The 27,907-nt window shown below is 40.6% G+C and overlaps 1 protein-coding gene across 5 annotated transcripts in view; it reads left to right on the top strand.

The window, feature by feature from the left end:
• The window catches only part of Ralgapa2 (Ral GTPase activating protein catalytic subunit alpha 2), a 294,943-nt gene that overhangs the window by 87,988 nt on the left and 179,048 nt on the right, over positions 1-27,907 (top strand). For 4 of the 5 annotated variants that reach the window (XR_007977973.1, XM_052183817.1, XM_052183819.1 and 1 more), the window contains exons 13-20: positions 1,352-1,500; positions 4,563-4,674; positions 8,408-8,645; positions 11,528-11,692; positions 20,414-20,548; positions 21,000-21,113; positions 22,876-22,973; positions 27,242-27,332. Coding sequence is in view for 3 of the 5 variants with exons in the window: in XM_052183817.1 (XP_052039777.1) it covers positions 1,352-1,500; positions 4,563-4,674; positions 8,408-8,645; positions 11,528-11,692; positions 20,414-20,548; positions 21,000-21,113; positions 22,876-22,973; positions 27,242-27,332 (1,102 nt within the window). In the remaining 2 variants the exon portion in view is untranslated. Of the gene's footprint in view, positions 1-1,351; positions 1,501-4,562; positions 4,675-8,407; positions 8,646-11,527; positions 11,693-20,413; positions 20,549-20,999; positions 21,114-22,875; positions 22,974-27,222; positions 27,333-27,907 lie in introns of all 5 variants that reach the window. The other variant, XR_007977974.1, reaches the window with a different exon arrangement.

Here is a 27,907-nt window from a genome sequence, read left to right as displayed (position 1 = left end):
CAAAGTTACAGATAGTTGTGAGCCTCTATGTGGGTGTGGGGAATTGAATTCAGGAAGAACAGTCAGTGCTCTTAACCACTTACTCATGTCTCCAGCCCCAATCCTATCCACTTTTATTACCAAGTTGACAACAATGAATATCTGAAGCTGCTGGGCCACTAGTGTCATCTTTATGAATGCTACCGTTTTCTTTTGCTATAGTAATTTACTCTCTGAGGACCTGACTCTGCTGTATTGCCACAGAACAGAGACCATGGACCCCAGAGATCTGGAGCAGAGCATAGAGGAACTTTTATCATAAGAGTTTGCTGAGACTATTGTTTCTTGCTACATAATAGATTTCTTCTATTTAAAAAAGCCCTTGGGCTGGAGAGATGGCTCAGCTGGTAAAACTACACTATGTGAAGACTGGAGTTTCTAGAAGTCAGGTGGGTGCCCAGCCCACCTGTAATTATAATGCCAGGGAGGCAGAGACAGGAAATCCCTGGAGTAAGTTAACTGGACAGACAAAGAAAGAATGAGCTCTAAGCTCCGGGAGACACCCTGTTCACGCTATAAGATGTAGAGGGACTGAGGGTGATACCTGAGGTCAACTTCTCAGGCCTCCATCTACGCATACCATTTGGTCAGCCCCCATCTCCTCAACTGCACACGCGCGCGCGCGCGCGCACACACACACACACACACACACACACACACACACACCACATACATACACATGCAAAAAAGGGCCTGATTCTAGAAGATGCAGTATGACCATGTGGCATTGTGTGTTTCTAGGTACACCACTACTCAGTTCTTAGGCCTTTCAAGGGCACTAACAATATTCCACCAGGAAACGGGGTTCATGTGCCGTGCTGTGAACTTCTATCAGCATAACATGGGTTTCCTATAAGTTGATTCTTATTCCACCAACTTGATGTCTTAAATTTACTTTGGAAAAACAATTACAGCTCAATTGTTCAGCCACAGGCCTCTTCTGTGACTTTTGCATTCCAGACCTTGTCACCCTGATACAGTGGTCTTGGTTTTTGGTATTTTTAATTATTGTTGTTGTTTTGTTGTTACTGTTGAAAGATATAACAAAGAAATATTTTATGACCCATGAGTAAAGTAGCACTGTTTATATGGAATAGCAGGGAAAGGCCTTCTAGGTGTATACCTAGGTGAGCCTAAGGTGTGAACTGTAATACCCAGAACATGTACCTGTGTCATTGCTGTATTGAAATAGTCTGTGGAAGTAACCCAAAAGGAGTCATTGGTAGAAGGAAGGTAATATTATCTGTAGGCACAATTTCTTCAGATGTATATGGTTAATTGTATTTTCTAATATAAAGTTGTTGGCTTTAAGGTCTTTCTTACAAATGCTGCAAATGTCTTTTTGCTGGAGCCCTGTGCCGAAGTCCCCACGCTTCTGAGAGAGCAGGTGGACGCCTGTAAAGCTGTTCTGATTATTTTCCGGCGAATGATAATGGAACTCACAATGAATCAAAAGACGTGGTAAGGTTACTTAAGATTAACAAGCTAACACAGCTGCCTTTGCTTTTCAGTGTAGTTAATGTGCTAAGGCTTCCGCTTATCGAATGTCTTTTTTAAACTGGCAGTAAGGTGAGCGTCAGCCCTTTCTTTGAAATGTGGCAAAGGGACAGACCCAGCACTTGGGGAATCAGTGTATTTTCATGTTGTCTTTAGAAATGTTGATGTACAGGAGTTAGTGTTTCATTGCTCAGCAGTGGATTTCCCATTTCAAACTTCTGTCAGAGAGTTTTATGATAAGTGGTATGTGCTTTACAATATGGTCCCATAAGAGCAAGCTTGGGAGTTGCCCTGAAGTACTGTAAACTTGAATTTTATTCCTTCAAATTCTTATTTTGAATCTACCTTGGAAGAACTATTTTTAAAAAATACCATGTTGTCAAAGTGACAGAAAAGTGCAGTCAGCAGTGTGTCCTGAGTTTTCCTTCCCTTTTTTGCTTTGCCATTTTTTTATTATTAATTGTGTTTTCAAGGGTAAAATGTTAGCCATTTTCCATCCTGTCTCCTGTAGTGTCCACATTGCCCTTGGTGTTCTCAGTGACAGAGCAGCAAGCCCTAAGCCATGCTTCCTTTATCCCCGATGTCTTCACCACAGCCTGCCTTAGAAATGCCTCTCAGGTCTGCCCTGGGTGTGTTAATCTCACTTAGACACCTGTAATCTGCGACTGAGGTCCCATGGCAGCGACATCCTTCTGTATTGGGAATTTTCCCAGCACCACACCTGTCTTTTGGGTGTCCTAGAGCCAGCACTATTGGTGTTGTACAAGGTGTTCACAGTGGGTGAGAAGCCCCCCAAATAAGGCAAGAGTGAGTTGTCAGAGGCCACAGGCCACCAAGACTAGGATCAGAAGAATTTTGCTGTGCAGCAAGTTCACAAACAAGTATCAAAAAGGGGATTTGAAAGTGTAAATTACAAGGTTGCCTTTGCTGCTCTTTTAAATTAGTATTTGTATTAAGTGCCTGTAGCTAAGTTTGGAAGCATTCCAGTGATGCACAGCATGATGTAAACCCAGTCCCTATCTCAGCAGTCAGAACCACACAGTATAATGTGAACCCAGTCCCTATATCAGCAGTCAGAACCATGCACAGTGTGATGTAAACCTAGTCCCTATCTCAGCAGTCAGAACCACACACAGTATAATGTAAACCCAGTCCGTATCTCAGCAGTCAGAACCACACACAGTGTGATGTAAATCCAGTCCGTATCTCAGCAGTCAGTACTACACAGTGGGATGTGAACCCAGTCCCTATCTCAGCAGTCAGAGCCCCTATGAGAAGTGTTTTCAGCTGGATGATGTTCCTTGGACCATAGCTGTATGAAGAGTATTACTTTGTTTCTTTTCTTAGACAGCTATGAATTCTGTATACAGTGCACAGTATCATAGTTTTTATAATTCTAGGAAATAAAATAAAGCAGCTGTCCCTCCACCTTTGGTAATTTAGAGATTTCCAGATAAACATATAAAAAGTCAATTGTAGAAATAAAAACAGTAACTGAACATTGTAGAGCATAGAAAGGGGATATGGTTTGCTTCCTGGACTTTCTACATATTTAAATTCAAATGCCTTGTGCTCCCCCTCCGCTCTGTCCTCCTTTCTTTCTTCCTCGTTCCTCCCTACCTCTCTGTTTCTTTTCTTTCCATTTGGTAGTTAATGCCTGAGCATCTTCTGTGAGCACACAGCAGTGCACTAACTAGCAGAAGCCCCGGTGTGGCCGGGCCTGGATATCCTGGCTGTGAGTGGCAGGACACTCCCAGCTCTGTCGTTTCTTTTCCCACCTTTTCCCTTCAGACTTTCTGTCCTGCACTGTGCACATGTATCTAGATCAGGTGGTATATTTTTCTTCTTCCTCCATATTTCAAATCTCTGACAGTGCTAAACAAGTGGCCAGATGGAAGAGAGTGCTGTGAGAATGGATGTTACCAAACAATTAAGCCTGGGACTAAAGCCCAATGGAGTCAGAGACCAAGAGAACCCAGAGCAAGTCCCTGGAGGTCATTATAGCCTGAGAAGGCTAGGATTCTGCTTCATCTGTCTACTGAACAGAAACGGGAGAAAAGGAACCACTTCCTACACTCCTCTTTCTCTGTTCTGGACCACACTGATTGGTTGTATTCTTTGTTACTTTTCACTGTAGGAAGAGCAAGAAGAAAGTAGTGAAGGTAAACAAATGGTTAGAGCTCAAAACCTTACAGAAGCCAAATGAGAGTGGACTTACTCTCTCTACAAAAGATAAAGTGTTCGCCATCCCCACTGAGTCCAAGGGTATGAGAGATGCAACTTGGCTATGTAAGAAAGAAAAAAAAAAGATCCTCTGCTGTTTTAAACACTGCATGTCATAATTAGTAGTACTATGTTAGTTCTTTAAGCCTATTATGTAAAGTTCTCTTCTGTAAGACAACAGTAGCACATGGTGACTGAGCTTTGGTGACTGCCGCCATCCCAGGTGTGCACTGTTGGTATAAGTAGGCTCTGCCAGGCACAAATGCTCTACCCATCAATGTTCAGTCCTGACCTTTCCAAACCCCTCCTATTGTCTGCAGCAGCCACAGTCAATCAGTAGTATTGACTGCCTATGTCCTCGTATTAAAGCCCAGAGAGCCAGTTTTGTTTTCTATCACACAGTCAGATGGGAAGCTATCCAGGTTAAGTACCATGATGATGGAGAATGCCAAGGTACTGTACAAGTTTAAACTGGCTCATCTATTCCTTCAGTGAGTGTGCTGGCTCAACTGGAGAAAACCAGCTTGCTCTCCTTCCTGCTAGGAGAAAAGTCAGGCTGGGAAGATATCTGGGAAATGTCATCCTGCCAGTTGGCATGGATGAAGAAAGCATGCAGTAGAACTGTGGTAACACCAAGTAGTTTATGTTGGTAAAAGAAGATGCTTATTCTTTAACTGGAACCTAGACTTTTAATACTTCCAAATAGTATGTGTTGTGATTGCAGACATCTCATACCTACAAAGTGCTTTGGAGATGTGATTGTTAATATGAGCTTTTTTTTTTTTTTTTTTTGGGTGGCCCAGGGAGCAGATGTTGCAAATCCTTCTCAGGATAACCGAAGCTGTCATGCAGAAGCCAAAGGATAAGCATGTAAAGGACTTGTTTGCCCAGAGCTTGGCAGGGCTGCTCTTCAGGGTAAGTCTTTTTTATTAAATGCTGAAAATGTAGAATTAAAGTAGGCCTGGCAAATTAGTTTTAATTACTGACAAAGTTACAAGTTATATCAAATTAACTTTACATTTTTAGAAAAATTCTGTCTCAGCTTTGTCCTAAAAGTTTCCAGTTAGGTTTGTGTTTATAGGCTTCCTTCTCTGCTATCCTCTTCCTCTTGGTAGGTTTGAGAGTGGTAGGCCTTAAGAAAGTGACAGGAATAAGATGGGTGGTGCTGGCGCACACCTTTAGTCCCAGAATCAGGAGACAGAAGCAGATAGATCTCTGAGTTCGAGGCCAGGCTGGTCTACAGAGCTAGTTCCAGGACAGTCAGGGATACAAAGAAATCCTGTCTCAAAAAACAAACAAATAAACAAACAAAGTGACAGGAGTTGAATGTCTTTATGGAGAGAAAACCAGGTAGATCTGACAGTAATGGGATAAATAGAAATGTGGAAACAGGATAAAACTCAAGACTATCATTGTGTCAAGCAACTATATGTAATGCCTCAGGCTGGATGGAGGGAGAACTTATTCTTAGGGAAATGGTGGTATTTTTATTGTGGGTAGAAGAGAGAACCAGCCAGAGATGCTGAGGAAGGAGGCCCAGCTTGCTGAGTGGAAAGCTAGAGCAGGTTGTTCTAGATGTCCTGCAAAGTGAGCAGGAACACGTGACCTTTGCTTCCGGTAAGATGTGGGTGGGTGAGAATGGCCTAAAAAATGGAAGTCTACTTGGAGTGAAGGAATCGGGAAGTGGAGGTAGCAACTGTGGACAAGGCTTCCATGAGCTCTTGATATGGAAAGGAGGAGGGAAAGGGAACAACTCTCTGGAGGGGGGGTACTGTGTGTATAGGATGAGGTTTAGAACAGGTGCTATATAAATGCTGGCTTGTTGGCGTGACATTCTAGTGAAAGAGGTCAGGATGGATTGGTGCAGATGGAGGTGAATGAAACTCAGGATCTGGCCAGGCTGGATGACCCCATTTGATCTTAGAGCCGAAGAGGTACCAGTACTTCCTGCTCCGGTGTGAGTAGGGTCAAAAGCATGGATCAGCTGACAGCTGATGGTCTGCTCTGGGAAGTAGAAATAACACAGAGCCCCGAGGGCAACTGCCTGGGCTATATACTACTTTTTTATAGAGTTCATAGAATTTATGAACATTTCTGAAAGAAAACAGTGAAAAAACTGGAAATATATGACATCTGCATTAGGTCTGACTGTGAATGATTTGATAGTCAGGAGCATGTGAGCTGAATTGATGGCTGAGGAGGGAAACATCCTGTTCACCAGTTCCTAGGTCTTTCTTGGCTGTTATATATTAAGAGTGTATGTATAGTCCAGATAGTGTATGTTGAGGTGGCAGAAGGAATCAGCACATGCTCCCTTGCCTCATCAATTCTCTCTTCCTTTGACTACTTTGCCTACCTAGCTCTTGAGTAAATGGGATAGGCCTACACATTCATTTTTATTTGATTTTTTTTCTAAGTCCAGGCCATACAATGAGCCTCAGTTGGTCCAAACTCTCAATTCTATTGCATCAGCCTTTCAAGTGCTATGATTATAGGCTTGTGTCATTATACTATGACTATGTGAGCTTTGTCTTTGTTTGCAGTAGTCCAACCTGGTTTGTCAATGCTCCTGCACTGTCATGTGTCATTTGTCATACAGACAGAAATGTTCAGATACTTATGAGTGTGTGTGTGTTTTATATTTGTAAAGAACTAATAGAGGGTAAGGAAATTTTAAGTTGCTGTTATCCTTTTCTCTTTCCTAAGTCTTCCTGTAGTATTTATTTTCCCTCTGTTCTATAGATAATCTAGGTTAACAAAGTTTTCTTTAAGAATGGTGGAATTTATCTCACTTAAAAATATTTACTAAGTGACAGGCAGGTGCCTCAGGTGGTGCTTGTTGTCATATTCTGAAGGTGATCAGAGAGCCTCACCTCTGCTGTCTGCACTAGGAGCTCCTAGTGTGCAGCAGTGTTTAGTGTTCCTGAGAGTCAGAGTAGGAAAGAGCATGGCTGGTTATCAGTTGTAAGAGAAGGCGTCACTGAGGCAAGGTGTATTCCCGTGCTCCTATGCTGAGCTGTACCTGATTAAACACTGAGCATCAGCGCTGAGGGACCCTTGACATACCCAGGTTTGTGTTTATGAGAAGTGTGACTGCAGAAAGGCCTGCTCACTTTCTCCAGGACTCAGCCCAAGTTAGTGGCAGGCACATCCTAGTGCTGGGACTGTCACTTTTCCTCTTCCATTTGGAAAAGCGTAATCAATTAGAAGGCTGTCCTGCTTTTATGTCCAGTGCTTGCCCATCCCATCCCTCTCGACTATCTTTGAGGATTTTGCACCAGGTCTAAGTGCTGTTGTGAATTTTGCTGGTGATTCATACATCTGTATACATGTATTCTCTAAAGTAAAAGAAGTCAGCTCCTTCTTTCTGCTTATTTGAGAGAAGGTCTCACCTGGCTTAGAACTTACCTGTGTAGAGCAGGCTGGCCTTGAACTTATAAACATTTGCCTGTTTCTGCCTCCCAAGGGCTGGGACTAAAGACATGTGTCACCACATTATCTCTTTATTTCTTATTTTACACTTAGTAAAATGATTTCCAGTCTTGACATCTTACTATACTAAGACATCCATCTTGTTTTGTTCCTGCTACCAGTACTGTGGCAAAATGGGAGGTGATAGCAAGTAACTTCAGCAGTCTCTGTCCTCTCCTCTTAGTGTTTTATTTTAATATTTTATTGAGTATTTTTATTCAGACTAAAATGCCAGTTTTTGTCTACATTTTTAACTCCTGTCTTCAAAAGTTCAAGGCCATTACCAAAAAGCATATATAACAATAAAATTAATGATCTTCATCTAACAGAAAATATTGACCTAATAATAAAATGGGCCTACTATTTAGATAAAAGAATAGTAATTAATAATTGACTTCTTCTCATGATGAAGTCATGGCTCTCTGAAAGTAGGTGGATAACCAGGAAAGGATAGACCAGCAAAGCAATCTGCTCTGTCCATGAAGACAGAAGCATACACCGAATTTAGAGGGTAATGGAGCTGTAGAAATGGATAAACAAAACCCAAGCAGGAGGTGGAGAGCTGTCAGAAGGAAAAGTCCAGAGCCAGATGTCTGGGAGATGTTGGAGTAGGAAAGTTTGGCTGTGACAGAGGAGGGAAAGGCTGCAAGCAGAAGGGAGTCCGCTTCCAGGAGAGTGTGTGAGTTTTTAAGGTGAGGACGAATTGGAGCATGTAGATCTGAAGCACAAGGTTTGGGGAAGAAACCTCAAGTAGGAGTAGGAATGCCTCTCAGAATTTAGCTGCAGGTGAAGCAGGGTTAGTGCTGGCAGACTCAAGTTTTCATGGGCTGCTGTTGAAGGCAATCTCATTCAGTGAGTTGTCTCTGAATTGTGCGGCAGTCTCTGATGCTCAAAGTCATGCAGCAGAAGGGGGCTTGGACCACACATACAGGAAGGTGTTTGAGATAGCCTCTGTGGTGACAGGCAAAGAACTGCTGCCCTCAGAAGCTGAGTAGCTGGACAGCGATGTTTTGTCTTCTCTCTGATACAGCAGTGTTAGCCATGGACTTTAGAATAATTCTTCAGATAACTCATGTTACCATGATTCACATCCTGGACACAGTTGGTCAAAAGTAAGGAAAAGGGTGTTATTTTTATTTATTTTTTTGTTAAAAGTCATAAATTTGGTTGGTTTCAGACGCTTATTGTGGCTTGGATCCGAGCGAACCTCTGTGTGTACATTTCTCGGGAGCTCTGGGATGACTTTCTCAGGGTGCTGTCATCCCTCACGGAATGGGAGGAACTCATCACTGAGTGGTCTAACATCATGGACTCCTTGACAGCTGTGCTTGCAAGAACTGTGTATGGAGTTGAAATGACAAACCTACCTCTAGATAAGTTAAGTGAACAAAAGGAGAAGAAGCAGCGTGGAAAAGGTAAGTGCAGAGGTATGGGGTGAGAGAGTGCTTCTCTGTGCACCCAGGCTGCTAGTGTGGAGTAGTTATGAGCTGAAGAGAGTGCTCATGTATGGACTCAAGCTGTTAGTTCGCAGTAGTTCATAATGAGCTGGACAGTGTCTTTTTCAATGCTGGTATTAGATTGTGTTTTCTATTACTTTGTTCCCTTAACTGATAATGAAAGAGACTGTGGAAGACAATAGAGAAAAGTACTGATAGCAGGAGTAATGGCGACCAGTGCTTTCTACATGGTCTTCACCCTTATGATAGCTCTTTTAGTAATAGCTGTGTCATAGACAGAAAATGAAAAATACAAAGACTCGCTTAGGTAAGAAGTAATACAGACACTAAAGCCAAGCAAGTCCAGCCCAAATGCTACACTGCTGAGACGCATGCTGCCTAGAACGTGTGGAAAAATCCCAAGTCTTTGAGTTGGGAGCCTTTTGACTTTATTGTGTTTTTAGGTCAAACTGTTTTAAGACCTAAGGAAGTAAAAATGATAGTTTTAAGTTGTGAAACAATGGGAATCTCTGTTAGAAATGACAGTGGCACTTTCTTGTCACTGTTACAGTTCCTAAGGACTGTGGCACTTGAGTTAACTTGTCTATTCACTTATATTGTAAAGACTCAAGTGTGTTCATTCAAATGCATACGGTACATAGCAAATATAAAAAAGAAATTGGACAGAGTGGGAAGTGGCTGTAGGTGTGGCTAAATGCCAAAATGCCTTCTAAGGTGGCTCATGGGCTTCCTGGAGAAATGGAGAGGGGCAATCTTGAATTTGACTGGTAACTTCTCAAGGTTATATCAAGCAGAATCACAGAATACTGAAATAGCCTTGGGTGATAAGTAATTTCACTCAGTTTTGAGACCTTGAAGGCCTCTTTCCTTCAAAGCTTTGCCAAGTTACATATGTTGATAATAGATTATGTTTTAGTAATAGTAACCTTTTGTAGACTGTATCAGGTGGCTTTTAATATGTGACAAATCACCTTAAAACCTAGTGGCTTAACCATTCATTTATTTCGACCATGATTTTATGAGCTGATAACGTGGGTTGCACACTCTGCCACTGCTAATTCTCATTTTCATTTAATTCTCTCTGTGCTGTGTGGCCACGTAGAGTGCTCTGATTCTAGGAACTAACTGGCTGTTAGCCAGGGCAGTGAGTGTGACTGGGCTACACACATTTCATAATCCAGCAAGTTGGCACATGGTTGTTAATATAATGTTATAGAAGTAAAAATTTAAGGTCTCAACATTTTTAGTATGACTACCAAAGTAAATCACATAATGAAGTCGACAGTCACTGTGACTACAAAGGATGTGGATACAGAGAGATGTGAAATAGTTCTAGTGACCAGTTAACCATATAAATGGGCTAGGGTCTGGCTTATCAAGTATTCATTGTGGGCTGAGAATGGCTTGCCAAAGCCCAAGTTAGTAAAAGCAAGCAGCAAGCCAAAGCAAAGTAGCTTATGTTCATAGCTTTCCAGTACAGTGGCTTAATTCCAGTTTAAATTTTAATGACATGGTGTAGTAATGTTTTAACATAGCTTTAGCAACAGGTCATTTTTTCTCCATAGTTGAAACTAAACAGGAGTCTTTTTAGAAATACTTACTAGACGAGAGATTCTTATCCTCTTCTGGTTCCCTCTTGTATGTCTGAGGTTTCTGTGTTAACCAGGCCCTGGAAATATCAAGATACTTTCTGCAGGAGACTGGCTACCCAAGACAGTGTTTCTCAGTCTAGAGAAGAGTTTTCTCTGCCTAAGAGGGAAGAGCTGGGATACAAAATACAACTTACTTTCTCAAAATAAGTGTGTTTCCTATATCCTGAAGGTGTTTAAATACACACACGTACAGACACATACACTCACTCACTCATATGAACATCTCTACATGTATGGGACTGTATCCTAAGGTACTTTTTTCTACCTAGTGTATAAACACAGTCCTTTGAAGAGATAAATTAGCATTGGAAAGTAAACAACTTCAAAAATACTATTTTCCAGAGAGATACGAGCAAATTATTTTAAGAATGACTATGATAAACATCTTAATTTTTCAAAAAGTAATTTAAATACTTATTATACAAATATGGGACTACATTAAAATAATGAAAACAGAATCTACACACCAAGGAAACTTATTGGAAAAACAAGCTACAAGTCTGTATTATTTCTGAGCACAAAAAAAAAAAAAATCTCCTAAATGTCTTATTCTTTTTCCTTCTGTATTTCTTTTGGGGCTTTGACCTTTCTTTAAAATATTTGACCAGAACACCATGAGGAAAGGGAAGTCAAATCAAAGAACACGTTTTTTTTGAGACTTTTCTAAAATAAGGTTTTAAATTATTTGTAGATTTTCATTAACTTGCCCATTTGACCGAGCATACATGGGTCTCTGTGGGGTTTGTAGCTGGGTTGGAGTCTTCAGAAGCCAGGACTTCACAAAGTTTTTGTCCTATAAGTAATGGTTTTTAAAGTACCATGGGAACTGGCATAAGTTCAAATGACATTGTTCTTACATTGAGAAGATTGGTTAATATCCACGTTTGCATGTTGAAGTAAATACTATGCAGACACAATTTTTATGAAACTGTTGAAGATTAAAAATAATTTGGCAAGTATTTTTAGGGTGTTAACATAGTTTCCTAAATTGCAGCATAAGAAAGCGGTTCTTAATTTGTGGCTGAGAATAATTATTGTATTTTTTGGACTCTTAGTAACACACACACACACACACACACACACACACACACGCACACGCACACGCACACACACACACAGACAGACAAATGCCATTTGCTGAACAGCCTAGCCAATAAAATGAGTAGCAACAATCTTACCCTTTTTTAGGTTGTGTCCTAGAACCCCCAAAAGGAACTGCTGTTGGGAGATCCTTTTCTCTCAGCTGGCGTAGCCATCCAGATGTGACTGAGCCAATGAGATTCAGAAGTGCCACCACATCTGGAGCACCAGGAGTGGAGAAGGCAAGAAATACTGTCCGCCAAAAAGCAACTGGTAAATATTTGTTTAACCAATCTAATTATTATTTAAATGAATTTATAGAAAGGTTTTAAATTTTTATTCAGAATTTAAACAGTGAACATTAGATGAACTGTGTCAATATTTTATAACTTAGGTTTATAAACTTTCTGTTCTGCTTATTTCTCAAGTCACAGGTTTCATTTTTTATTTCTAAAATCTGTACTGTGAATGGGAATGTTTACGAGATGGTGTTCCTTTTAGAGTTCCAGCAAAGAAAATGAGGGGACACATTTGGGTTTAGGAATGAATGGACACATTCTTTCTCATCCTTTGCTTCTTTGGAAGCAGAGAGCTTCCTATGCCCATAGATGCTGTATTCACAGCCCAGTACTTGATGGAGAACCGGCTGACTTGAAGACTGCCTCATTACGGTTTACTAAGGCAAGAGAAGTCTGTACAAAGGAAGCTAACATTCACTATGAAGACAGTAAGGCTCTCAGCTCCAATTTGTGCTCAGATTTAGGATTGAAACAATGGCGCCTAAGTTTTTGATAGTTTCTTTCATCAGCAGTACCATGCAATATACTTCAACAGCTTTAGGAAAGCATAAACAAGATCCTCAGACCATAAAACAAATGTTTGTTAAGTAACATATATTTTCATTGCTCATTAAAAGCCTAATACAGATAGTTTAGCATCCTGTTGGCATTTTTTTGTCTAAGGATGTTGTTCTGACTGTAACTTCCTCATTCCTTATTATGCTTTAGCATTTGCTGGTAATTATCTTTTTAGTTATATGCACCATCTATTCTAGTTGTTTTCCTTCGTTCTGTTTCTGAGAAACTTGATTCCTAAAACCATGCAGTATTGAGGAGGCCCACTGATTTCTTGTCTCTGAGTATTCCCATTGCCACTGGTTCCTTCAGGAAGTGTGTGGCAAAGGCAGTGTCCTTCCCAAGCTGTGCAGACTTATGCTGCCTTAACCACCCTTGAATTCCAAGTATAAACACTAGTTCAAAAACAGTGCATTTTATTTGTATGTATTAATCAACAGCAAATACCTGCATATTCCATATAACACTGCAGATCTTAATTTTCACCAGCGTTTGTTTTAAACCCAGCATACTTTAGAAAGCATTCAGGAAAGGCAGGTCTGTTTAACAATCTTCTAGGTATTTGAGGGACCCCGTGACATTGGACAACCATTTATTTATAAAGGTTTTGTAAAGGTGTTTGTGGAATATGTACTTTAAAACTGTAAGGTTGGCTTCTGTAGAATTACTACATTTTAAAAGTCTAGAACTGTTTTATATTTGAAAGACAATGAGGACTATAAGTTATATAAGTCTGTTATCTTTGTGTTTTATATATACACATGTATCCATGTATGTATGTATGTGTGTGTGTATATACATATATATATATGCATTTCCTATTATATTTTATGCCTTTAAAAGTGATAAATGTTATGAATTTGTTGTTACCTATTAATGGTCTTTGAAGATTTTTGGATACCTTGCTGTTTATTAATGCTAAAACATATGGGAAATCTTTTTTTTTTTTTTTTTTTTGGTATAGAATAGAGTTTATTCAGGGCAGAGGATGGAGTTAATGGGGTAGTGGAGGCAGAGAGAGGCAGAGAGAGAAAGGCAGAGAGAGAGTAGAGAAGTGGAGGAGTGGAGGCCGGCCATGACCACGTGGAAAGATGCCCTCCACTCCTCCACTTCTCTATGTGAGGGCGAGGGGAAGAGAGCCCAAGAGGGGCAGAGAGGTGAGAGTGCCAAGAGGCAAGGGCGATGAGAGCCACATGGGCGATCTTACTCAGTTTTATTTTCCTATTCTTTAACAAGGCCCAGAGTATTTTCCCTGTAGTGTGAGTGTATAGAAGGCATTTCTGTGAGTGTAAAAGCTCACCGAGACCATTCTCCATGTTCTCAGATGGAATTAGTGGCAGCTAGTAGTAATTATTATGGGTTAGCCACTCAAAAATGACTTTGTTTCTCTAATGTCATTAAGAGAGCAGTTCAAGATCTTCATACAGTGGTTCACCTCACAGATTTCAGTTACGTAAAGAAGCTGTCACTGCTGCTGACACCAGGGAAATAGATTTTATAGAGAGGATATCAGAATGTAACTGAAGAGGTCTGTCATGGAAAGACAACTCTGGCCCTGAGGGTCAATGATGGTGAGAATTCAGATGTCCAAATCAGTGTAATCAAAGTGACTCTTAATTGCCACACAAAGCAGTCAGTGTTTTACTGTTTGTAAAATCCATGGTGATCTGTTTTGGAAAAATGCATAACCATTTGGTAACTAAAAGGAAAGGTCTTAAACATGCCCAAATGAAATGCCAGCTGCATACAGTGATAAACAAATCTTGTACACTTTGACACTTAACGTAGTTGTTGCTCTTTACAAATCATCTTACACATTCATGAACTGTAAGGGAATCTCATTGCTGGAAATGCTGATAGCAAGGGACAGGGGAAGGGACAATAAAGTAAAAAGTTTGTTCTAGGTTTTTTAAATGTGCTACCATTGTATCTGGTTTTGTTTTATGTATGCTTAACAGAGGTACATAAAATAATAATGTAGCAAATAATCATTTATATTTAAGGATAGCACTGATGGTTTTATGGATTTTAAGGATAATTTTATGTATCTGAAACACATTCCATGTTTGTTTTATTGAATGTTTATTTAACCAACAATGACAAAATCAAAAGTTCATATTGAGAAACTAAATGTAAAAAACAACATAAAAAGATAGGTTTCATGTATATCAAACAAAAACACCTCAGTCATATATTTATGAACTCTGGAAATATCTCATTCAATAAATGGTAAATGATTAACTTTTAAATACATTCAGCTCTCAGTAAATCAATTTCTGAATTATTTATGACTTAATAAAAAAGTTTTTGTCTTGGACCAGATTTTCCTTTTCTCACTGTGGCCTTTGCATGTGTATCCTTTAGGAAGAGATACTAGTGTGTTAATAATGTAATAATGATGTGCTTGAGCAAGCAAACCAGACATCATTCTGACGCTCTCTGATGCACAGCAGATTTGGGAGCATTCTTAGACGAAACTATTTTTTTGTTTTCCTTATGGACTAAGCATTCTAAGTCATCAGTGATTGGCTGCAAGGTTGGCTGCATTTAGAGACTGTGATTTAGTCCTCTCATTTTATTGATTTCTTTAAAGTTAAAAATGGCTTCCCTTAAATGTTTAAAGGAAATGCAGCACCTTAAGAACTTAGAAGTGGTAAAAGATCTTGATGTGCTCTGATATAATGTTACTTTATCTCTCCTGGAAGCTAAGCGAAGCCAGTCTATCAGCAACTGTGTGCACCTCTCTGAGGCTTTGCCTGCTACTAAAAGCGTCCCGCTCCTCCTCCATACCGTGAGCGCTCTCTTACCTGGTCTCTCTTACTCCTCTTGCTCTCACAGGCTGTCAGGTACTGTACTGTTGTCTCGTGTGGTGTGCCCATCCATACCCCTGGCTTCTCCTCCTGTCCCAGACTGAGTTTCCCTCATGACTACCCCCAGTCACACTCACAAGGCTGTCTGTTACACTTGTACTAAATTTCAAAAAAGATATTAATGGTTATTTTTGTGTAGTTCACATTTAGTAGTTATTAGGTAGTCAAAACTATATAGTCCTGTTAGTTGTCAGATACATGCTGATAATTGAGGTTTTAATTTAAAAATAATTAAACTGCTAATTTTCAAAACATTTGTTCTTAGACTTCACCCAGTTAATTCAACTGGATTAAGTTTATGTGTATTTTTTTTCTCTAGCACAGCAAGGTGAATATAGTTAATAGTAATCTATTGTATATCTTGAAATAGCCTGAGTAGGGTGTTTTGAATGTCAAATAAATGATGAGAGTGACAGATCCATGAGTTATCCTGGTCCAATGTCACCTTGCCCACATTGTCCATGCATCTTGATGCCACACCGTGTCCTGCCACCATGTGTAATCACCCTGTGCCAGTTACAAAGGAGGGTATTATTGTTTTAAAAATGAGTTTTCTCATGTTTTGCCTAGTCACTTTTCAAATGGAATTTACTTTATGTGTTGAATAATTAAGTCTACAAAGAGATATTTTTCAGTGATTTTAAGATGAATTAGATCTTAATTCAGACAGAAATGTTTTCATGCTCCTTTTATGCTCTGAATTCTGATATAGATTAAGACGTTTTCAATACTGGAGATAGTGTAATTGCAGTTTCAATAGCACAAACACTGCAGTGCCTTTGTAGTTTGGCATAACATAATTAAAGCTTAAGTAAAATATCATGAGGAAGAAGTTAGTTTTAACTGAGAATGGGGACTATAATGTTGCTTAGAAACATTTAAGAAAATGTTTAGTAAACACTGAGTGTGAAAACAGTAAGGCCAGCGGGCATTGGAAGGAGTGCCCGTCAGGTAAGTTGCTGCTGAGTAGTAAATGCGTAAGGATTAGATTGTCTAGGAAATGCTACTTCTTAGAGGTGATTAATGAGGCATTGAAAAGAATTTGCTATGTATTTGGCTAATTAACACAAAAAGAAACCTTTAATGTGAAAAGTTTTATTTCGTTCTCTATTTTATTTCCATACTGTTACATTTAAGTTTTTTCACTAGTTTTTATGAAATGTCTTCTCAGGAAAAAGAAATCGTTCCTATTAATACTTTCATTTGTAAAAGTTTTGTTTTTATTCAGAGTTATATTTTCATTTACTCAAATTCATGGTCCTTGTATGTGTGTACATGGCACCAGCAGAAGCTGAGTAATTTTCTGCAATGATTCTTAACTAAGAATGATTTGGCAACATCTGGAGACATTTTTGGTTGTCACGGTAAGATGTCACTATTGGCATCTGGTAGGTAGAAGTCAGAGATCCTACTCAATACCCTTGCTGAAACCAGATACACCAGAAGATGGTCAAACCTTAAAGATTTGTCGTGCAAATGGGGCAAATAGGCTTGTAGAGTGTAGCAGGCTGGAGCAGGTCTGTGTTTCCCTGTCTTTGCCATCTTCACTGCTTTTATAGCAGGGTGACTTTAAGGACAAACTGCTGCCACCATTTGATGTGACAGTACAGTAATGAGTGCCTTCTCAGTCTGACTCCAGGTGGCCTTTATTACTATGATCTCGTTGTCCTTTGTGACTGTCCTGTCAGTAGACTAGGCTGAGAGAAGTGGTATCCATTCTTCCTGACTGGTAATTTGCAGCATGTGTTCTGATATACCTCTGAGTGTATGGGTATCTCCTGCTAAACTGCAGCTAAATGATAAGCAGGCTATTTAACTTCTCCTTTCTGGCCACAAGGTGAATATCTTTTGCGTTTCCTTTAGTCTCAGTGTGTCAGTGCCTGCTAGTTTTGTTTTTATTATGGCAGCAGTCCTCGTTTGGGCTTCTGATCTGTGTGAGTCTGCCCACCAAAACTGTAACAATAGAAGCCATGGCAGTAGATCTGGAGGCGTGGGAAGCAAGTGACATTTGGATTTGGAGAGAGTCAAAACCACCTACTTCCATTAATGTGAGTAGGGAAAAGTAGGTGTGACAGCGGAGGCGTCCCTTCTCTCTTTCATGATAACAGACCCTCCTATTTGTCAAGGAAGTTCTTGTTAGAACCTGGACTAATGTACTATCAGTAAGCATGACCTTGTGGACATCAAGAGTGTTAACTGGAAAGCATCTTCTGAGCTTTTACAAGATCAAGTTGGCATCATGAATGGTATTTTTAAAACTAGGACTTTACATTCTAATTGTGCTTGTGCAACCTTGCATGGGATAAATGGAACATAGAATTTTTGCTTATTTAATAAGATGAAATAAGGAAGTCTGTAATTAAAGAGTGAATGAAAAGTAGACAGACATCTGGAGAAAATAGAAGTTAGCTGAAGAACATACACATTTACTTCAATCATGCTGACTCTTCTCAGTGGGGGTGAAAGAAATGAATCCTTATGATCATTTGCTGATGGTTTCAATGGAGCTTTAGAAAGCAGTGGGTTAGGAATGGTGTTGAGTAACTACATTTTCAAGAGACAGGAAAGTTAGTGTTTTTGATTGGGTGTTATTAGACTTCACAGAGCATAAATGAACTTAGAATCTGAGGCAGAATTCAGCTCTTCAAAGCATTTTAAACAAATTTTGTGACATTCAAAACAGGATGCATCAAATCTAAATTCATTGCACAATTGTTTTGTAACTCAGATGCCCTTTCTTTGTTTGATAGGCAATCCTGTGTCTTTACATTTTACATCAGTAGTTAAATCATTTTCATTAGTTAGAAAAAAAAAAAAAAAAAAAAAAAAAACCCTCATCCAGACACAGTAGGAGCAGCTTTAGCACAACATGGTCTTTCTTCAACAACGTGCCAGCAGAGGGAGCCCAAGAACCATCAGGAAGGAAAAGGTGTTAAAGCATCATTCTCTTGTTCATTGTACAGAGCTCATACTGAATACAGTGTAATACACACGGCAAGGAATGTGGCTGTTCCTTTCCTTCCACTTCTCTTGCCCATTCTTCCATTGCTGCCATTTCCAGTTCTTTCTATGTGCTTGGATTTTCTCCATCTGAGAAGTCCCTCTTAACAGTTTTGCAAAAACAAAGCCTTAAAAGAGGTATTAGGCCTGCCTGTTGGGAAGGCAGACAGCTGGTGGTAGCAGGCTCTGTGTCCTCCGTCTGCTGTGCTGAGGACCAGTGGGGACACTCTAATTTGGAAGCCATAGTGCTGTGGCTGTGTTGCATCCCACCAGATGGCGATGTTCTTTATCTTTACAAAGATGCTGCCAGAGTTGGCTCAGTTCTTATTTACTTCTGCTCAGAACTCAGAAATTGGCATCCACCAGTGTTTGGCACCAGGCTTGGGGGGCGGCGGAAAACCTCTCTTCCCTCTGTCCACAATTATTTTTGGCCAGTTATTTTTCAGGAAGTTTGGAAGCTCTTGGGCTCCCTCTGCTGATACAGGAGTGACAAATAGAGTATTGTCATTTCACTATCTTGTGAAATACAGTAAGAGGATAGCAGGAAGGCCTTGCCCTATAGTGTTTAAGGGCCGGGCACTAAATATTTTAGCAGACCTTTGAAAAGAACCCACTCTTTGCTTTGGAATGTATAGGTAGACTACAGTGTGTGCATTTGCCTTGTATGTCTTCTATGAAAAAATGTTCAAGAGAAGGTAAAGATGACCTGGGAAAGATGAGACTGTCCCTTCATGCCATCTTGGCCTATCCTTTTTCTGTGCTCAGGTTCCCATCATCAGTTGGAACTTTGATTCATGATGAAGACTCACACGAAGCTCATAGTTTTGAGGCCTTTTAATGTACTAGTGTAGTAGAAAATGGAATTTTCATTTGGGTAGAAGAAAGCAGAGCAGCAATCATTTGTGGAAATCCTATGTGTTAAACCCAGAGTTATCCTGTGTCCACACATCTCAGCTGGCGCGAGCCTTTACTGTGGCTTATGTCCAAGTAGGAGGACTTTACATGGGGTGTGCATCACCCATTGGCAGTGAATCTCCATTTCAGCTGAGGAACCAGGTCACATAGTCAGTTTAGAAAATACAGGCAGAGCTTGGGAGCTCTCTGTTTAAAAAGTAATAAAGCTTTAGCTGATTTTTTTTTCCATTTTAGAAAACATGGTGACATGGGTATGGGGATATGAAATTTTATGACCTCATCAGTGAGTTTGGAGTGTAGTGAGGAGCTGAACAGTGCTTTGCGTGCAGGATGCAGAGCAAGATGTATATGTGCTTGGTGGAGCATGGGGATGATGGCAGGGGACGGGGCTGAGATTAGCAGAGGAGAGGGAGGAGGAAGCAGGTGCCAAGAGGATCAGTGTCACTGAGACTACAGAGAATGGGAACTCCTGCGTTGTGATTAGGGATCGGTCGGTGTGTGCGGCAGGGTGACAGTGCAGGTGAACACAGAGTCAATCGACGGCAGGCAGTCACACCTTCATTTTAGAGGGGCGTCTCTGGCAGCCTTGTAGAGAATAGCAAAGAGAAGGAGCCAGTGACTAGTTAGCAGATTACTCAGATGACCTAGGCAGAAGATGACACAATCCTGGGGCTATGAGTGTAGAGGGAGGGGGTGGGGTGCCACGGCTGGCCTTAAAATGTTCAAATGAACTGTGCACTTCATTTCAACTGAAACAAGCTTCCGTTGTTTGTTTAACTTCAAATGGCTAGAAGGGGGCCCATTCTCCCGGGAAATAGAGGATGTTAAAGTATTAGTAAGATGATCTAGTGTCATGTGCTCGACTTTGGTGTTCCATGTTATACCCTGTAGCTCATGTGTGTAGACTTGTTCAGATCTGTGCATCATCTATTAGAAGAACTAGTGCAGTTGGAACTCCTGCTTCCTTTCATCTTAGTTTAGTGTTGTGCTCTCCTCAAGTGTTATTTATCGATCTATGTGTTTCCTGCACGGATGAGTCTTCCCTTCTTGCTAGGGGATTTCAAATGACTCAGAATTATTGACCATTTTTGTGTTATTTTCTCTTGCTCCCTTCCTTCACCTGGAAAACAAAAGGTTAACTAGAGTTAAGAAAAACTTATCCATGGAGTGGAATGTCACTGATAATAAGTATAGGAAGTTTGATGATGTGCATGCAGATTACCTTACAGTCTAGTTTCTAAAAAAAAACAAAAAAACAAAAAAAACTGAAACTTCGTGTTTTAAGTCAGTTAAGTGTGAAATGTTTTGTGTAATCTCCACCCACAGTCCTGTGTGTTTTGTGTTAATGCTTTCAGAAGTGGAGGAGCTCCAACAGGCAGAGAGTACAGCTGCAGCCGACTGTGACTATCTTGTGGTGGGACAACAGCAGGTACCCCGGAGCAGCAGCACCTCTGACATCACTGAGCGTTTGTACTCAGATTCTTCTCAAGGTATGTGGTAGCTTTAGTTGTTTGTTTAATTGGTTGATTAATTTTGAGGTCAGGGTCTCCCTCTTTTTCTGTGTCAGGCTCGAGACTCAGTGCGTTGACTAGGCTGGCCTGGAACTTTCAGGTCCCTCTTGCCTCTGCCTCCCAAGTACAGAGATTAATTGCCCTATGGCTGGCTGAGTGCTCAGTTATTAGTGCAAAGCCATAGGTTTGGTCTTGGGATGGGGTAAGCTGCAGGTAAATGGGGGGGGGGGGGAGAGAGAGAGAGAGAGAGAAGTTGCATGTTTGTATGTGTTACTAGTGTGTAGATGTGCATGTCTGGAGGCCAAAGGTTGACTTGCTATCTTTCCTTGATGACTTCCAACCTACTCATTTATTTAGAGGCAGAACGTTTTGCTGATCTTTGAAAGCTTACCAGTGAGCTCTAAGAGGCTCTTGTCTCTGCCCTGCCCAGGTTACAGCCCCACGCTGCCTCATCCAGCTTTTTACATGACTTCTGGGGATCAGAGCTCAGGTCCTCATGCTTGCACGGCAGGCCCTTTACCATTGAGCCGTCTCCCCAGCACAGGTATTTACCTTTTGATCTGTCCTTAAGAATGTGACTTCTGGAAGTGAAACTGTGTTGTTATTTAATAGACTGGGAACTAGAGAGGAGTCTGAAGTGACTGGAATAGGAGGGACAGAGAGTGTTCCCAGAGGAAAGACACTAAGGCACAAGGCAGAAAGAAAGCAGGAGAGGCGGGGAGCCAGGCTGTGGGAAGAGCTGGAGGGGTTGGAATGGGAGTGAAAGCTGGCCTGCTGTGGGAAGGCTTGCTAGCAGCTCACCGACTCCACTGAGGTGAAAAGGCCCCTCTCAGAGCGCACACCGGGTTCCTCTAGCTTTCTGCTGCAGCAGAGTGTGGAAGGTGAGGAGACAGTTGTTACTGAAGCTGCAGACAGTGCTAGTGCATCTTACAGTGACAAAACAAATCTCAGTATGTAGTGTCAGTGAATGTGCCAGCCATTCCACTTTAGTTCCATGAGTCAGTCAGAAAACAGCCTGTCTTGTTTGTCAGTGGGTTCTCCTGTGTCTTCCGATAGCAGAGTTAGGGATGAGGGGGAAAGCTTTTTCTTAGAGATGCCCTTGAAATAAGACATTGTAGCAGAAATAAAGATGAAGAAAATACATGATCCGAAAACTTTCTGTTCTTAAAGGGTTTTGTGTTGATCACTAGGGATATGAGTTTATATGTTGTGGTAGAACACTCACCTAGCATACAGAAAGCCCTGAGTTTTTATTTTGAACTATCAGGAGAAACAAAGAAAAAAAATGCCTTAAATATTTGGGGGAATGCACCAGTTTCTTTGGGGCTTTCCTCTAAGAAGATTTTTTAATCCTTTCAAGTTTTAATAAAGTTCACCTGAGAGAAGAAAAAATTCAGTGGTCTAGTGTGCAGTACAGTGTTGCTTCCTTCCTGAAGAGCTCAGACAGCATTGCTTGCTGATCTAAGGGATTCCATTAGCCCAGGCTAACCCAGAACTTGCAGCTGACTCCCCAGCCTCCAGGTGTTAGATTTTTGGCATGCACCACTATGCCTAGCGAAGAGGAGGTTATTAGGTTCTCTGATCACATGCATGTATCAGGTAGTATACACATGGATTACAATGATTTATGTATGCAGATTTCAAAAACAGCATGTTATATAAGATAAACATGCAATATTTGCTGTGGAAAAATTTAAATTAAAGAATATAAGACTATTTTGATTTTCTTAATTTGGTTTTGATGTTTTTCTAGGAACTGGTTTATTTGTTAATTTCTTTCAAATTTATTGGCTCCAGATTATTCATCGGATGCTCTTATGATCTTTCCTTAAATCTTTATAGGCTCTGTGGTGGTATTCCTTTTTAAATCACTGACACTATTTCTGCTTTCTTATGCTAGTCTTTGTATTCAAGCCACACAGAGCTGTGTTGCTGTTCCCTTCCTGTTGCTTTACAGGCCAACCCAGGCAGCCCTGCTGTCTAGTGCTGTCTCCCAGCTCACCTCCCCAGAGTGCTGTGCTGCATGTTCCTGTCCAGCGCAGTACACTGCTGGAGCTGTGAGCCACAGCGAGCAGCTCTCCATCTGCTCCGACTGAAGCTGACCATGCTGGAGGCCAGGACTCTGTAGATTGGACCCTCAGATGCTGCCAGTGCAGACCCAGAATACAGCACCTTTGTGTGTCCTGTGACATCTGCATACAGTGGTTTATCTCTCTGTTCCTGCCAGCCTGCCTGCTTGACTGTCTGTCTGTCTCTTATTTTACCTTCTGAAACATTCATTTTATTATTCTTACCCCTATCTCTAGGTCAAAAGGTAGAACAGTCACAGAATCTGAGCTCTTCAGAACCCAAGTCTGTTCAAGAGAGTAAAGGACATGTGACACATGAACATGAAGGAATAACAGTAAGATTTCTAAGAGGACTTCCCTCTGCTATGATAACCAAGCATAACGTATACAACGACAATGAAGTTATTGATGGTAGTTAAAGTTTTCCCACTTAGATTGGTTAGAGGTCCAAATAATCTTGAAGTCACTTAAGAATGTACTTGCTTTGTATGTAGAATACAGTCGTTCTACAAAGATGGGGATGCAACATGAACTCCAGATCTCATGTACTTTTTGAGCAGGTAGACTATAAAACCTTCATTTCAGAGTCTCATTTTGTATTTTAGATGGAATGCTATACCTGATCAGTACTCCTATATTTTTTATTGAAAATATTCTTCATTTACATTTCAAATGTTATACCTCTTCCCAGTTTCCCCCCTCCCCAAAACCCCCAACCCATCCTTCCACCCCCTGCATCCAAGAATATGCTCCTCCACCCAACCCACTCCCACGACCCTCACTCAATTTCCCCACATTGGGGCCTCTATTGAACCTTCACAGGACCAAGGACCTCTCCTCCCACTGATGCCTGACAAGGCATTCCTCTGCCACTCTTTTGACTGGAACCATGTGTACCCCTTGGTTGATGGCTTAGTCTCTGGGAGCCCTGGGGCATCTGGTTGGCCGACATCATTGTTCTTCCCATGGGGCTGTAAACCCCTTCAGCTCCTCTGGACCACCCTCCAACTCCTTATTTGTGAACCCCTCCAAAAGACAACCATAACAGGCTCCTTTTGGTACACACTTCTTGTCATCCATGGTAGTTTTGGAGTTTGGTGACTGATTATAGGATGAATCCCCAGGTAGGACAGTCTCTGGGTGGCCTTTCCTTCAGTCTTTGCTCCACACCTTGTCTCAGGGAAGACCAAAGTGGGGGGTTGCTTTGGATCCTCGGAGAAAGGGAACAAAATATTCACAGGAACAACTATGGAGACAAAGTGTGGGGCAGAGACTAATCAGTACTCCTAAAGTGTATCTGGTGTGGTTTTGTTTGATTTTTTTTTTAAAGAAGACATTATTTAAAAAACAAATATAAAATATAAGAAGAAACAGCCTATAACTCATTCTTCAAGATAACTTATATTCATGTTTTTAAACCTAGTATATATTTATAGAAAACATAGATATTTGAGAAACATAAAATATAAAGGACCCTTCCCTGGTTCCACTTGCTTGGAAGATAGCATAGTTGAGTTCTTGTGTTTATGTTTTTAAGAAAGACATGTGCCAACTTGATTGTATAGATGGTGTTTTGGCCACCAGTTTTGTTGTTATTTTTGTTCTTGTTGTTTGTTTTGGTTTTGGTGTTGTGTTTTGTTTGATTTTCAAGACAGGGTTTCTCTATAGACCAGGCTGTATCCCAGAGATCTCCTGCCTCTGCCTCCAAAGTAGTGGGATTAAAGGTGTGCACCATGATGTTGGCTTTGTTTTCCTTTCTCATTTGCATGCATGTTTTTGACTTTTTAAGCATTCTGCAGGTGCTGTGTTATTCACCCAGCTGCATGTTGTAGAGTACCCACATGCTACTATACAGCAATTATCTCATCTGAGCTTTCTCTGCTGCAGGATAGCTCACTGTGAATCTCACTATTCCCCTAGCCTTCTGGTGATGGCATTAGATTCTTTCCAGTGTTTTGACTTTCTGAAAGGTGGAACTGTGTACCTTCTTAGACATGTCTCAAGATCTCCATGTTCAAATGTTTCTCTATGTGACTACCTAGTAGTAGAATTAATAAATTATACAATAAAAGATTGTTCTTGTCTATAAAATGATGCTTCTTCCCCAAGTGCTTGTACCTCTTATATCTCTACCAGGAATTGTAAAGAGTTCTCATGAGCACCTTGTGTTGTCAGACTTTTGAAATTTTTGCAAGTGAACTGCATGGGAATGGGATCTCATATTTGAATGTCTTAGATTACTAATAAAGTTTTAATTTCCATGTTGATTGGCTGTTTATGTTTTATCTGTGAAATGCCAGCCAATGTTTTGTTGTTTACTTTTTCCCCATTTACTTGTATTCTTTGTACAGTCTGAATATTGATTAAGGTTTTATTTAGGCTATATTTATAACAGACATCTTCCCTATGTGTGGCTGCTTTTTTCTCTGGTGTCATTGGTAAACACAAATACTACTTTTTTATATTCTCTATTATGGTAGAATTTTATGGTATTAAAACATTCCAACTACAAAAGGATAAAGTATTCCTTTATTTTTATTCTATAAAATGCTTTACCTTTGGTCTTTTATTTCACTTTCAAGTCTTTTATTTACCTCAAAGTGTTTTGTTTATGGAAAGGGGGGGTGACCCAGCCCATCCCCCCAGCTGCTTGTTCTAGGTTTCATTTATTGAATCTACTTTTTCTTTATTGATGTGAAAGGCCACATCTATGTCATATGTACTGTTTCCTGAATATATCAGCCTTCACTGTGTTCCTCTGGTGTTTTGCCTCTGAACAGGACCACAGCATCTATCAACCATAGTTCTGAATCCTCCTCTTTCTCTCCTAGCCTCTTCTGATGGAAGTCAATTTTTGACTACATTTTATCTTTCTTAGTCCTGTTGACATGCCTTCTCTCCATCTTGTCTAGTTGTTTCTTATTGGTCTTTGTCCACGTCCTTACGTTTTACTGCAGAGCATCCAGCATCCAGGTAGAGACTTCATATGGTGTACCCATTTGCCCATTCTGATCTATGCTATGTCTGTGTATCCATGGATGCTTTTCTTCTGCTATTTTAGAGAAATCCTGTAATGATGCCTTCAGATACTGTCATCCTTTTATTTAATATCCTCTTTGTTCCAGAATTCTAGATAGAAACAAACTAGATTTTCTTACCCTGCCCTCCAGGTCTTGTAAGCTTCCTTTCATATTATCCATTCTCCTTTCTCTATGGTTGTAGTCTGGGTTATTGTTTCACCAATAAAAGTGCCCTCTGTCTGTCAGCAGTTCAATAAATGTGACATTAGGAACAAGCCTTGGAGGTGCGTCCTCTGAGTTCCCGAATGTAAGCAGCGTTTGTTTCCTTTGGATGTAGTTCTGCACTTGGAAGGGCTTTGGGCTTTCACACTTCCCTTGAGGTAGTGTTTTGTTTTGTGAGCTTTTGCCTCACTCCATGCTTCAGAATTCAAATGTATTAAGTGTATCTTAGAGCTCCTAATAATCTCTTGTTACTTGGTCATTTTTATTTTCTTATCTTTTATGTATTTAAAATGCTCACAAATCTTAATTTTAGATTCTCTATCTGATTTGCTGAAATCATCTGGGGATCTAAATCTATCTCTTTTTTTCTAGTACTCTTATGCCTGGTGGTTTGTTTCCTAAGTTTTTGGTGATCTTTGTTATGTTACCTATTAGGCTGATCTAAATCTGTGGAAAACCCAAGTGTCTACCTTTTGTTCAGGAAAGCATTTGTATTTTCGTTTACACAACCAGGAAGTGTCACTTTGGTCCTGACTCTAGCCACTAGCAATGATAGCACTGGTTTACTCTTAGTAGGGCATTGGAGTGCCTGAGCGCTCCCTTTCCTGCACACAGAGCTTGCCGATTACCAGTCCATGCTTCCTGCCTTGAGTCTCTCCTGCCTTTTGTCTACCACTTCATATCTATAGCCTTCTTGAATCACTTTCCTATAACTGTCAGCCGATTAAGATAGCACTTTATTTTACATACTTTTCACAGAGTATATTTCTATATTTTGCTTATGGACACTATTATTTCTTTTGTGTAGTTTGTATATGTTTTGTCCCTCCAAGCATACTGTAAGTTGCTAGAGAATACATGTTACTTCCTGATTTTTTTAAAAAATTCTTTGTGTTTAATATAAGGTCCAGTGTTTACCAGTGGTCAGAAAGTTCTGTAGTGCATCAATAGGAAGGTTCTGAGCAGCCTTTGAAAGTCTAGGTGGAGTGTGTACTTTTCCTACCCAAACATTCATGGGAGCTCAGGCCTCCTGGAGAACTGTGTGACTGTGTGTGCATTTGATTAGAGAAGCAAATAGAACTTCAAAATAAACCACTTCTGCAGGATTTGACATCCCTCCTTAGTATATCCACTCAGCTGCCTTAGTTGACCAAGTAGAGAATATGAATTGGAGTTTCGGATCTTGAGAAACATGTAACTTAATTACACTAGCCTGTGAACATACCCTTCAAAAGGAAAATAGTATTCAATGTTTTGTTACTATTATTGCTTCTTTTATTTAAAAATAGGCTAGGAATATAATAGTCTGGTAAAAGTTTCAACTTTCTGGTAATGAAAGCAGCATTTCTTTTCGTTTGAAGATCTTGGTTCGAAGGAGTAGCAGTCCTGCTGAGCTGGATCTGAAGGATGATTTACAGCTGACACATGGAAGATGCAGGGAGAGACAGAAAAGTAAGTTTCAGGAAATGGGGTCTACGCATGCCTGCTGCAGAGTAGACCTGCTTTAGTTTCCTCTTCTTAAGTGACGTGGTTATCTTGTCAGTAGAGAAGAGCTCACTGTGGAGAATATTTTTGATCAAGATCTTAGAAATTATGTAGTTAATCCAGTTGGTAAAACAGTTTCCATTAGTTAGCTATACCTGATAGGCCTGTCTGTCTATGCCTGGGCCTTTATCCAGGTGAGAAGAACAAGAGGGACTTAGGGGTGTGGATAGATGCATAAGGAACACTACCTTTCCCACAGAGTCCCCCAGGGAAGGAACACAAAGCTTCAGAGGTACATGGAAGCCAAAGGGCAAGTGCGTGAAAATGAAATGTCTCTGGAATCCTGCGATGTTATTATATGCCTCAAGGTTCTCCTGTCCTTGGGTCTCCTTGGCAGTGTGGCGAGGTGGCAGCCCCTGCACCTTGACCCCTGCTCTTGTGTAATGCAGCTCTTCTTATGCGCTGCCTTCCCTGCTAATGCCTGCAGCTCTATAGAGAATGCTCCGAGTGAGGGACCTAACCCACAGCTCTCCGCTTAGTGA

The sequence above is a fragment of the Apodemus sylvaticus genome, chromosome 5, assembly GCF_947179515.1.
Source record: "Apodemus sylvaticus chromosome 5, mApoSyl1.1, whole genome shotgun sequence".
NCBI lineage: Eukaryota > Metazoa > Chordata > Mammalia > Rodentia > Muridae > Apodemus > Apodemus sylvaticus.
Note: the sequence above shows the minus strand (reverse complement) of the source record. Positions and strands in the feature narration are given on the sequence as shown.